Source organism: Lontra canadensis, unplaced genomic scaffold (assembly GCF_010015895.1).
Source record: "Lontra canadensis isolate GAN:19392208 unplaced genomic scaffold, GSC_riverotter_1.0 scaffold193, whole genome shotgun sequence".
Lineage (NCBI taxonomy): Eukaryota > Metazoa > Chordata > Mammalia > Carnivora > Mustelidae > Lontra > Lontra canadensis.
The window spans coordinates 314,394-326,811 of NW_022631187.1; the positions used below are offsets into that span (position 1 = coordinate 314,394).

At 36.8% G+C, this 12,418-nt stretch overlaps 1 protein-coding gene across 2 annotated transcripts in view; it reads left to right on the plus strand.

Annotated features, from left to right (window-relative positions):
- Positions 1 to 12,418, plus strand: part of TEX11 (testis expressed 11) — a 292,212-nt gene that overhangs the window by 140,254 nt on the left and 139,540 nt on the right. For both annotated transcript variants that reach the window (XM_032847753.1, XM_032847754.1), the window contains exons 14-16: positions 4,397 to 4,548; positions 7,964 to 8,049; positions 12,053 to 12,190. In XM_032847753.1, the coding sequence (XP_032703644.1) occupies positions 4,397 to 4,548; positions 7,964 to 8,049; positions 12,053 to 12,190 (376 nt within the window). The remainder of the gene's footprint in view (positions 1 to 4,396; positions 4,549 to 7,963; positions 8,050 to 12,052; positions 12,191 to 12,418) is intronic.

The following is a 12,418-nucleotide window of genomic DNA, read 5'->3' on the forward strand; positions in this document are numbered from 1 at the left end:
CTGAGAAATGAGTATGATGTGACACACTTTATGCTGTTCATATAAAAATTTAATAAGATAGTGTAAGGTGCTTAGCATACTACTTAGCATAGAACCTATACCCAGTATTTGTAACCTTTCATTACTTTCTTTTTAAAAAAATTTTATTTATTTGACAGAGAGAGAGAGCACAGGGAGGGGGGCGGAGAGGGAGAAGCAGGCTTAAGCCCGATGTGGGGCTTGATGGCAGGACCCTGGGATCATGATCTGAGTCGAAAGCAGACACTTAACCAACTGAGCCACCCAGGCACCCCCACTTTCATTACTAACTCTCCTTATGTTAGTGTAAGAAGGAAATGATTCCCTCTTTTCTAAGAACAGTATCTTATATCATGCCATTAAATATTCCACATCTGAAATGTTTGAAGAAAATTTGGGCTTTTATTGGGAACAATGATTTTTACAGTTTTTAAGGTATTTTTCTCCAGAATGGATGACAGGAATGGCCAAAGTTGAGAGCTGCAGTTTCCTTTCATATGGATTTCTGTGTAAAAAAGAAATCTATGTTAAATGATTTATATAGTTGTCTTCTGATATTTGGATAGGAGTTTTTTTCTTTTTCCTCTTTCTTTTTAGGTGTGAAGGAGAATACCAGGAGAAAAGGGATAGTAAAGGTTTAAAAATCAAGCAGAACTTGAGACAAAGTCTTCTGATTCAAGATGGGTTGGCAGAGTATCAAATTGGCAAAAACTAAAGTTTCATTATAGTAGGTGATGCTGGTGGAATTGAAATTTTTGTAGGCACCTACTGACATTTCCAGGTTGACTGCTTCTCCAGCACCTACTCTTTTGGAGGACAAATTGACAGGATCAACATTTAAAGTTATTCATATTTAGCAGTTTTACTCCTTGGTATTTATAGGGGGTACTTCACATGTTTACAAGGATATTTGCCAGAACATTGCTTCTAATAGTGAAACATTGAAAGCATCTTGAGTATCATCAACAGAAGAATAGATAAGAAAAGTAAGGTATCGCTATACAATAAAATACTATGTGGGAATTAAAAAAGATAAAGTAAACCTATATGTAATGAACTCTAAGACATGGTATTGAGAAAAAAAGAAGCAACGTTTGCATAACATGTCACTTATATATTTTAAAAACTATGTTTCTATAAGTACAGACATGTATATAAGTGTACCAGGAAAGGACTGAAAAGGATAGCTTAGAAGTGTCTCCGTCCAAGAAAGGGACTGGGACAGGGTAGGGGTCCTTGGAAATGTAAGCTTTATTTTTACTATTTGCATTTTTTAATTTAAAAACTTGTTAAAAGCTTAAAATTCTGATAAAATACACATAACATAAAATTTATCATCTTAACTATTTTTAAGTGTCTAGTTCACTAGTATTAAGCACATTCATATTGTTGTGCGGCCAGTCTCCAGGGCCCTCTTTTCATTTTGCAAAACTGAATCTCTGTGCCCACTGAACAATAACTCCTGAGTCCCCCTTCCCCCCAATCTTTCTTGCATACACTAATCTACTTTCTGTCTCTATGAGTGACTAGTATAGGTATACCATATTAGTGAAATTATACAGTTTTTGTCTTTTTCTGACTGGTGTATTTCACTTAGCATTATGTTCTCAAAGTTCAGCCATTTTGTAGCATGTGTCAGAAATTCCTCCCTTTTAAAAAGCTGGATAATATTCCATTGTATGTATATACTGCATTTCATTTATTCATTCATCCATTAATGGAGACTTAGGCTACTTCCACCTTTTGGCTATTGTGAATAATGCTGTGAACATGGGTGTACAAATATTTCTTTGGGGGCACCTGGGTGGCTCAGTTGTTAAGCTTCTGTCTTTGGCTCAGGTTATGATTCCAGGGTCCTGGGATCAAGCCCTGCATTGGGCTCCCTGCTCAGCAGGAAGCCTACTTCTCCCTCTCCCACTCTCCCTACTTCTGTTACCTCTTTTGATGCGTCTCTCTCTGTCAAATAAATAAATTTTTAAAAGTCTTACAAATATTTCTTTGAGACCCTGTTTCACTTATTTTGGGTTTATACCCAGAAATAGAATTACTGGATCATAAGGTAATTCTGTTTCTAAATTTTTTAAAAAAGATTTTATTTATTTATTTATTTGTTTGACAAAGATGGCAAGTAGGCAGAGAGGCAGGCAGAGAGAAGGAAGCAGGCTCCCCATTGAGCAGAGAGCCCAACATGGGGCTCTATCCCAGGACTCTGGGACTGTGACCTGAGCTGAAGGCAGAGGCTTTAACCCACTGAGCCACCCAGGTGCCCCTGTTTCTAACTTTTTAAATGATTTTATTTATTTATTTGAGAGAAAGAGAGAGAGAGAGAGAGAGAGAGAACATGAGAGGGGAGAAGGTCAGAGAGAGAAGCAAACTCCCCACGAAGCTGGGAGCCCAATATGGGGGATTGTGACCTGAGCTGAAAGCAGAGGCTTAACCACCTGAGTCACTCAGGTGCCCACTGTTTCTAATTTTTTAAAGAAATTGCTGTATTGTTTTCCATAATGGCTATATCATTTTACATTATCCACCAACAGTGCACAAGGTTTCCAATTTTTTCACATCCTTGCCAACACTCGTTTTGTTTGTTTGTTTTGATAGTAGCTGTCCTAATGTGTGTAAGATGGTATTTCATTGTGGTTTTGATTTGCATTTCCTTAATGATTTGTGAAGTTGATTATCTTTTTATGTGATTATTATCATTTGTGTATCTTTTTTGGAGAAATATCTGTTCAAGTTATTTGCCAGTTTTTAAATCAGGTTGTTTGCTTTTTGTTGAGTTTTAGGAGCTCTTTATATATTCTGGATATTAAACCTATATCAGATATGATTTGCAGATATTTTCTCCATATTATTCCATAGATAGCCAATTTCACTCTATTGTATCCTTTAATACACAAAAGTTTTTAAATTTCATGTAGTCCAGTTTATCTATTTTTGTTTTTGTTACCTCTGATTTTGGTATCATATCTAAGAAATTATTACCAAATCCAATGTTATAAATATTTCCCCCTATGTTTTCCTTTTTTATGATTTTATTTATTTGTCAGAGAGAGAGAGGGAGAGAGAGCACAGGCAGGGGGAAAAGCAGGCAGAGGGAGAAACAGGCTTCCAACTGAGTAAGGAGCCTGGTGTGAGACTTGATCCCAGGACTCAGGGATCATGACCTGAGCCAAAGGCAGACGCTTAACTGACCAAGCCACCCAGGCCTCCCTCCCCTATGTTTTCTTCTAAAAATTTTATACTTTAGTTCTTCTGTTTAGGTCATTTAATCCATTTTCAGTTCATTTTTGTATATGGTAAATATAAATGTCCAGTTTCATTCTTTTGCATATGGATATCCATTTGTCCCAACACCGTTTGTTGAATAGACTGTGCTTTCCATACTGAATGGTCTTGACATCCTTGTTGAAAGTCATTTGATTATGTATGTGATTTTATTTCTGAACTCTGTTTTATTCCATTGGTATATATATCTATCTTTATGCCAATACGACACTGTTTTTATTACCTTTGTAGTAAATTTTGAAAACAAGAATTGGTAGTCTTTCAGCTTTGTTTGGAGTCCCTTGTGATTCCGTACGAACCTTAGGGCAGAGTTTTCCATTTCTGCCAAAAATCTCACTGAGATTTTCATAAAGTTTACATTTAATCTTGAGATTGCTTTGGTAGTATTGGCATCATAACAATATTAAGTCTTCCAGTCCATGAACTATTTGCATTTTTAAATAATCAGAATATACTGGTATACCGTTTGTGTAGTCAAGCGTAAATAAATTTTTTAAAAGGAGTTTTTGGCTGAGGGAACTGGTAAGTTTCTTTTTTCTCTTTCAGTTTTGTTGAGATATAATTGTCATTCAACACTATATAAGTTTAAGGTGTCTATCATAATGGCTTAAGGTGGTCAAGAGGTACAGACCTTCAATTTGAAGACAAATACTGGGGATGTAATACACATGACTATAGGTAACACTACTCTACGGTATATTTGAAAGTTACTAAGAGAGTAGATCCTAAAAGTTCTCATCACAAGGGACTAGTAAATTTCTAATGTCAGTACATGTGTCTTTACTGGATCTCATGTTCCAATTTTTATAAATTGGCATCAGTTCTAGAAGCAAAAGGATAAATTAGATATTAGGATAGAGATGATTATCTGACTAAAGATGTTCATGATAAGAAAATGTTCATGAATTGAATTGAAATTGAATTAAATCATTGTTAACAAATAGGCTTATTTAGACATTTGGTGACATTACCTAAGCTCAGATACAGTTTTATCTTGCATGTTTTGCTTATTCTCAAATAAACTTTAGTCCCATTGATCAAAAACCAGTTATTCTATTCATGCCATTTAAAATTGTGTCTCATTGAACAGAGAGGCTGTTGGGTTCTATTTCATGAAGATTATCTGTGAACATTTTAAGTCATCAGAAGATATTGGAAAAGCTCTACTGCTCCACGTTGACATGCTTTTACAAAGAAAGGAAGAACTGCTTGCTAAGGAGAAGATTGAAGAAATCATTTTAGGTCAGTAGGATTTCTGCAGGTTTCATTCTTTTTTTAACTTTTTTAAAAAAGATTTTATTTAGTTGTCAAAGAGAGGAAGAAAGAGTACACTAGCTGGGGGAGCCGCAGGCAGAGGGTGAAGGAGGCTCCCCGCTGAGCAGGGAGCCCGAAGTGGGATTCCATCCCAGGACCCTTAGATCATGACCTGAGCCAAAGACAGACACTTAACTAACTGAGCCAACCAGGCATCCCTTCTGCAGGTTTTAGCAAGGTGTTAATATGCGTGCAATTCTTAGATGTCAGAACAGTGGCAAAATTCTTAGGTCAGTGGATCCCTTTTTCTCGCTTTTTTTCTTCCTAATAACCATTAGCTATAACACCTCATTGATTCAGATTACACAGGCTAGAATGAGAAACAGCAAAAATAGCAAAACATCAGCAAAAACAGAAAACCTCTGAGCTTGAAACTCTTGTATAGTGAAGAATTGTAAGGTTAGAGGCCTAATTTCATGATTTCAGTGTGATCTCAAGTAAGCTGTGTGCCTTCTGGCAAGTTAATAACATCTCTGGATCTTCTTTCTAACTATGAAACAGAGGTTGTGAAATAGATTCCTAGTTTTTAACTTCCTTTTTAGCCCCAGCATCTTTTTTGTCATGCAATCTTATATGAACCCTGTCCCAAATAAAATAGAATTTCTCTTTTAAAGCAGAGATGTAGAACCAAATTTCAGCATTCCCTTAACCTCTAGCTCTCTGTAGAACTCTATACCCTGAAGAACATAGTATGATCCCTTTCTTGGAAAATATGATCCTTTCTTGGAAAATTCTCACCCTAATACATCCTTCTAATTGTACACATATACAGAGATAGAACAGGAGTGATAGTTACTAAATGTTAATACTGGGATTTATACTGAGTGATGACAAAAAGTCACCTAAAAGCAAAAAGCTTTCTTTTATTTTTTTTTCAAGATTTTTAAAATTTATTTATTTGACAGACAGAGATCTCAAGTAAGCAGAAAGGCAGGCAGAGAGAGAGGAAGGGAAACAGGCTCTCTGCTGAGCAGATAGCCCGACGTGGGGCTCAATCCCAGGACCCTGAGATCATGACCTGAGCCGAAGGCAGAGGCTTTAACCCACTGAGCCACCCAGGCGCCCCTCTTTTATTATTTTTTTTAAAGACTTCATATTTTTTTCGGGAGAGAGCGAGAGCAAGAGAGAGGGACAGGAGGAACAGAGGGAGAGAGACAAGCAGACTCCATGCTGAGCATGAGCCTGATATGGGGCTTGATCTCAGGACCTTGAGAACATGACCATAGGCAAAATCAAAGTTGGATGTTCAGCTGATTGAGCTACTCAGGCTCCCCTGCTTTCTTTTATTTTACCAGATTTCTTGAATTTTTCCAAATATATATCATGGTTTTATAAAAATCAGAGAGTTTTTTTTTTTTTTTTTTAAAGATTTTATTTATTCGACAGCAGAGATCACAAGTAGGCAGAGAGGCAGGCAGAGAGAGAGGAGGAAGCAGGCTCCCTGCCGAGCAGAGAGCCCGATGCGGGGCTCGATCCCAGGACCCTGAGACCACGACCTGAGCCGAAGGCAGAGGCTTTAACCCACTGAGCCACCCAGGCGCCCCCAGAGAGATTTTTTTAAAGATTTTATTTATTTATTTGATAGAGATCACAAGTAGGCAGAGATGCAGGCAGGGTGGGAGGGGGGAAGCAGGCTCCCTGCTGAGCAGAGAGCCCAATGCAGGGCTCCATCTCAGAAACCTGAGATCATGACTTGAGCGGAAGGCGGAGGCTTAACGCACTGAGCCACCCGATGCCCTGTGATTGATTTTTTCAAGTGGAAATCTTTTGAGTAGATAATCTCTAAGAGCCTTTGAACTCTAACTTCTGTGAGCCATATTTTATTGATAATGTGCTCCCTACAGACCCTTGCTAGGAATCCAGTTATTTTTAGACCCAATTTTGATAAGTTTGATTGTCTGGTTTTCTACCTCTTAGCATTTTAATGGTAGCATATTAAAAGAGAGAAAAGTTCTATATGGAAATACATAGATAATCTGGCCACAAGGGAGGAGAAAACTACAAATTTTATGAAACAGTTTCAAATATTTTTAAAGATACAATAGTTTGTACTATATAATTGTTCCCAAAGTCATCACTGTGGTATAATAGTACAATAAAATACACGAGTTGTTAGTGTTATTACCTTGAATGGGCAAGCAAAGATTAAATTGTGCTTCAGAAAACCAGAAAGTATGTTTGGAAAAACATAATTTAGGGGCGCCTGGGTGGCTTAGTCGGTTAAGCATCTGACTGTTGATTTCGGCTCAGGTCATGATCTCAGGGTGTGAGATCAAGCCCCCATGTCAGGTTGCATGCTCAGTGGGGACTCTGCTTCTCTTTCTGTCCCTCTCCCTTTGCACCTCCCCTTGCTCATGCTCTATTGCTCTCATTGACATAAATAAATCTTTAAGAAAAGAAAAACCTAATTTATAAAACATAATTTTTAGAAAAATTAAGAACTTTAATGAAATAATTTAGCGTTTTCAAAATAAAAAATGTTTTATTTTTAATGAAAGTTAATTGTCAGCTAACTAGAAAATGTGTTTATCCAGAATGACTAATTTTCCTAAGATTATAGTTAATCAGTTTCACTGTGATACTGAATTATGAACTTATACTCTCAAAGTCATGTAATATTTTAAGTAGGTACATGGAATAGCATTTTACTCTGATGTGAGTAATTTTATCTAAGCCATGGAACAAATTATGTCTCTTGACTGTGCTGGGAGGTCAGAGACTCTTAGTGTTCTTATCAAGACTTTTGTGGAAATCAATAGTGCCAAAGGGTGGAAGAGAAGTGGATATAGAATTCTATTATAGTTTAAACTTTACCTTAATGTGTGCTAATGTATTTGAACCCTGTAAGTGTCTAAACCAGAAACAATCAGACATGAATTACAATTTAAAGTAATAAAGTTACTGCGTAAACATGGTCTTAAAGTATTTTACAAAGGCTTTAAGGTATAATTGGCCTTTCTTGTGAACTTGGTCTGATCTTGTTAGTACATAGTAATATAAACACTTCTTATTAACGATTTTTAGCATTGCTATCTGTTCATTCAGAATAACATTAAAGTACCAGGTGATGATCAAATTTGGAACATGGAAAATACGTCAAAAGGAGACTAAGCTGGGAAACTATCGCAAATTGATAGGTGAATTACTGTGATTCTAGCAAACTCTGATTGTATTATATAATTAGTTTTGCTAGTAAACCTAAAATTGATGATGAAAACCTGTCTGAATGTGATTGTGTTTATAGCCATTACTTAAAGATTATAGGTTCTGAATATAGTTAGTGCTCTTATTTAATGTAATAGATCTTGATTTTTGGTTTTAGAACTTTGGTTTTTATTTTCAGGTCACCAAACAGGAAGACAATTGACAACAGATTTAGTGGGCTGTTTACACAACATTCTGTGGAGAAAAGCTGCCAGAAGTTTTGAGGTTTGGGAAGAATCTATTTTTTCATTCTTTATATTCTTTCTCTACCCTAACAAATAAATGTGTTCACTATAAAAATCATAGAGCATCAAATATTTTAATAATCTGTCTGTTTAGGTACCATCTATGTATTAAATATTCATAGGCATTGAAAATACTTTGATATTGTGGGGATAGATACTTATCATTATACATTTGTGTAAGCCCATAGAATACACTACACCAGGAGTGAACCCTATTGTAAACTCTGGACTTCGGGCGATTAATGCATGTCCATGTAAGTTCATCAGTTGTAGTAAATGTACTACTTTGGTAGAGGATGTTGATAAAGTGGGAGTCATGTGTGAGCACAGGACGCATATAGCCAATCTCTGTACATTCTCCGCAGTTTTGCTGTGAACCTAAAACTGCTCTTAAAAAAGTTGTGCAATTAAAAAATGCCAAAAAGTGGTAATATTTTTTCTCTTTGCAAAACAATCCAAGTTTACTGTAGGAAAAATTGAAACTTGAGATGAGGTTTTTGTTGTTGGTGTTTTAGAAAGTAAAGAATAGGGGCACCTGGCTGGCTCAATTGGTAGAGCATGTGACTCTTGATCTTGGGATCATGAGTTCAAGCCCCATGTTGTGTGTAGAGCTTACCTAAAAAAAAAGAAAGAAAAAAAATAAAGTATAGTTAAGAGCACAGGCAATAATTTCTCAGACATCGGTTCTAGCAGCATTTTTCTAGACATGTCTCTTGAGTCAAGGGAAACAAAAGCAAAAATAAACTATTGGGAGTGCATCAAAATAAAAAGTTTCTGCACAGCAAAGGAAACAGTCCACAAAACTAAAAGGCAACCAATTGAACAGGAGAAGATGTTTGCAAATGGCAGATCCAATAAACGGTTAGTATCTAAAATACATGAAGAACCGATACAACTCAACACCGCCCCCCAAAATAGTCCAGTTAAAAAATGGGCAGAAGACATGAACCTCAAAATCAAGTAAATATCCAGCATTAAGAAAATAATTGTATATTAACTTAATTGAATGTTAAACATTCCTTAAATTGACAACTGTGAAGACTCCGTAGTAATATAGATTAATATTTGCAAAATAAAGTCAAATGGAAAGAATGGAACATGAAACTCTCGTATAAGCTATGATTGCAACTATATACAAATATAAAAGGACAAAGTTAAAATGGAGTGTAGAAAAACGAAAATAGCTGTATTAGCATGGTAAATTATGGATATTTTTTTAAAAATTTTTATTATCATTTTTTAAATCATTTTTATTAACATGTAATGTATTATTTGCCCCAGGGGTACAGGTCTGTGATTCATCAGGTTTACACACTTCACAGTACTCATCATAGCACATACCCTCCCCAGTGTCCATAACCCAACCACCCTACCCTCATCCCCCACATCCCCCAGCAACCCTCAGTTTGTTTTGTGAGATTAAGAGTCTCTTATGTGGGCGCCTGGGTGGCTCAGTGGGTTAAGCTGCTGCCTTCGGCTCAGGTCATGATCTCAGGGTCCTGGGATCGAGTCCCGCATCAGGCTCTCTGCTCAGCAGGGAGCCTGCTTCCCTCTCTCTCTCTCTCTGCCTGCCTCTCCATCTACTTGTGATCTCTGTCTGTCAAATAAATAAATAAAATCTTTAAAAAAAAAAAAAAGAGTCTCTTATGTTTTGTCTCCTTCCTGATCCCATCTTGTTTCATTTTTTCCATCCCTACCCCCCACAACCCCCCGCCTCCTCTCAAATTCCTCATATCAGGGAGATCATGATAATTGTCTTTCTCTGATTGACTTATTTCGCTCAGCATAATACTCTCTAGTTCCATCCACGTTGTTGCAAATGGCAAGATTTCATTTATCATTTTTTAAATTAATTTTTTAGTGTTCAGTTAGCTAGCATATAGTTACATCATAAGATTGTGTCGAAGTGTTCAGTGATTCATTAGTTGCATATTCAATAACTAAAATTGTATTTTGAGTTTTCTAGGGTGGTTCACCACCCCTCAGACTTTTCATCCCACATGTGAAATATCTTTTTTTTAAATTTTATTTATTTATTTTGACAGAGAGAGATCACAAGTAGGCAGAGAGGCAGGCAGAGAGAGAAGGGGAAGCAGGCTCCCTGCGGAGCAGAGAGCCCGATGTGGGGCCTGATCCCAGGACCCTGAGACCATGACCTGAGCTGAAGGCAGAGGCTTTAACCCACTGAGCCACCCAGGCGCCCCGTGAAATATCTTTTTTAAAAAATTTTACTGAGGTATAATTGACACAAGTATAAGTGTACAATGTGATGATTTGATTAGGTATATGTATACGTTGTGAAAGAGTTCTAATCATTGATTTAATTAACATATTCATCACCTTTTTTTTAGTGAGAATACTTAAGTTCTATTCTCTTAGCAAAATTCAGTTATACAGTCTAGTATAACTGTAGTCAGCTATAGCCACTATGTCATACTTTAGATCTTCAGACCTTTTTCATTTTATAACTGAAAATTTGTACCCTTTTACCAACCTCTCCCCATTTCCCCTACCCTTGAGCCCCTCCCAACCACTATTCTCTCGTTTCTAGGGTTTAACTTTTTTTTTTTCCAGATTCTACATGTAAGTGATAACATGAAATATTTGTTTTTCTTTGTCTGGTTTATTTCACCTAGCATACTAATCCTCCAGCTTCATCCCTGTCACAAATGGCAGGATGTCTCTCTTTTTATGGCTGAATAATATTCCATTGTGTACCTATACCATATTTTCTTTGTCCATTCATCAGTAAATGAATACTTAGGTTGTTTCCTTACCTTGGCTATTGTGGATATTGCTGCAGTGAACATGGGAGTAGAGATATCTCTTTTAAATAAGGACATAGGATTGCTGGATCATATGGTAGTCTAATTTAGATTTCTTGAGAAACCTCCATACTGTTTTCTGTGGTAACCCTACTACCATTTTACATTCCCACCAACAGTGTACAGTGTTTCCCTTTTCTCCACATCTTCACTAGCATTTGTTATCTCTTGTCTTTTTGATGACACCAACTCTAATAGTTATGAGATGATATCTCATTGTGGTTTTGATTTGCATTTTCCAGATGATTAGTAGTGTTGAGTACCTTTTCTTCTATCTGTTGACCATTTGTATGTCTTTTTTAAAAGATTTATTTATTTATTTGAGAGAGAGAGCATGAGCAGGGGGAGGGGCAGAGGGAGAGAGGATAGAGAGAATCCTCAAGCAGACTCCCAGCTGAGCATGGAGCCCAGCCTGGGCCTTGATCTCACAACCCTGAGATCATGACCTTGAGCCAAAATCAAGAGTTGAATGCTTGGGGCACCTGGGTGGGTCCGTTGGTTAAGCATCTGCCTTCTGCTCAGGTCATGATCCCAGGGTCCTGGGATCGAGCCCCATATTGGGGGGTCCCTGCTCAGTGGGGAGCCTGCTTCTCTCTCTCCTGCCCCCCCTGCTTGTGCTCGCTCTCTTTCTGTCTAATAAATAAATAAAATCTTAAAAGAAAATCAAATGCTTAACTGACTGAACCATTCAGGTGCCCCTGTATGTCTTCTTTGGAAAAATGTCTATTTGGGCCCTTTCCCCATTTTAAATGTTTTTTCTTTTTCTTCTTCTTTTTCTTTTTCTTTTCTTTCTTTTTTTTTTTTTTTACTATTGAGTTGTAGGAGTTTTTTGTAGATTTTGATTATTAACCCTCTATTGAATATGTGGTTTACAAATATTTTCTTCCATTCCATAGGTTTCCTTTTAACTTTGTTGATGGTTTCTGTGAAATTTCTAATATGGGGAAAGAAGAGAGAATATTGGTTTCCACTTAATCTGTAACTTAATGCTGATCTAGACAGATCATAAGATGAACTTAGAACTCAACTAGAGAGGGTGTTGTATTTTGGTTGCCTAAAAAAAATACAATTTTTTGTTTTTTTCTAGAGGTGACTTGGAAAAATTAAGGTCAAAATAGAGATATCTCTGTAATTGTATTACTTCTTTTCAACTTTTAGGTACAAAATTATGCTGATGCGCTAAACTGGTACTATTATTCTCTGAGATTTTACACTGCTGATCAAACAGATCTGGACTTGGCCAAGCTGCGGAGGAACATGGCTTCCTGTTACCTGCATTTGAAACAACTTGATAAGGTCCTTTCATTTATCTTTTTTCAAAGGCAGGATGTGTTACCTGTAGTGGTGGAGAGATAGATACAGTTTGGTGTGTCTTCTTGGCTACGAGGTTAAGATGTCTGAGAGTTACTTCATATAAGATAAGCTCAAATTGGTATTTTCCTGATTTGTACATGGTAAACATGACCGATTGGGACTTCCCAGAAAGAGAGAATTGGAAAAACCATTAATTCCATTACTTACTGG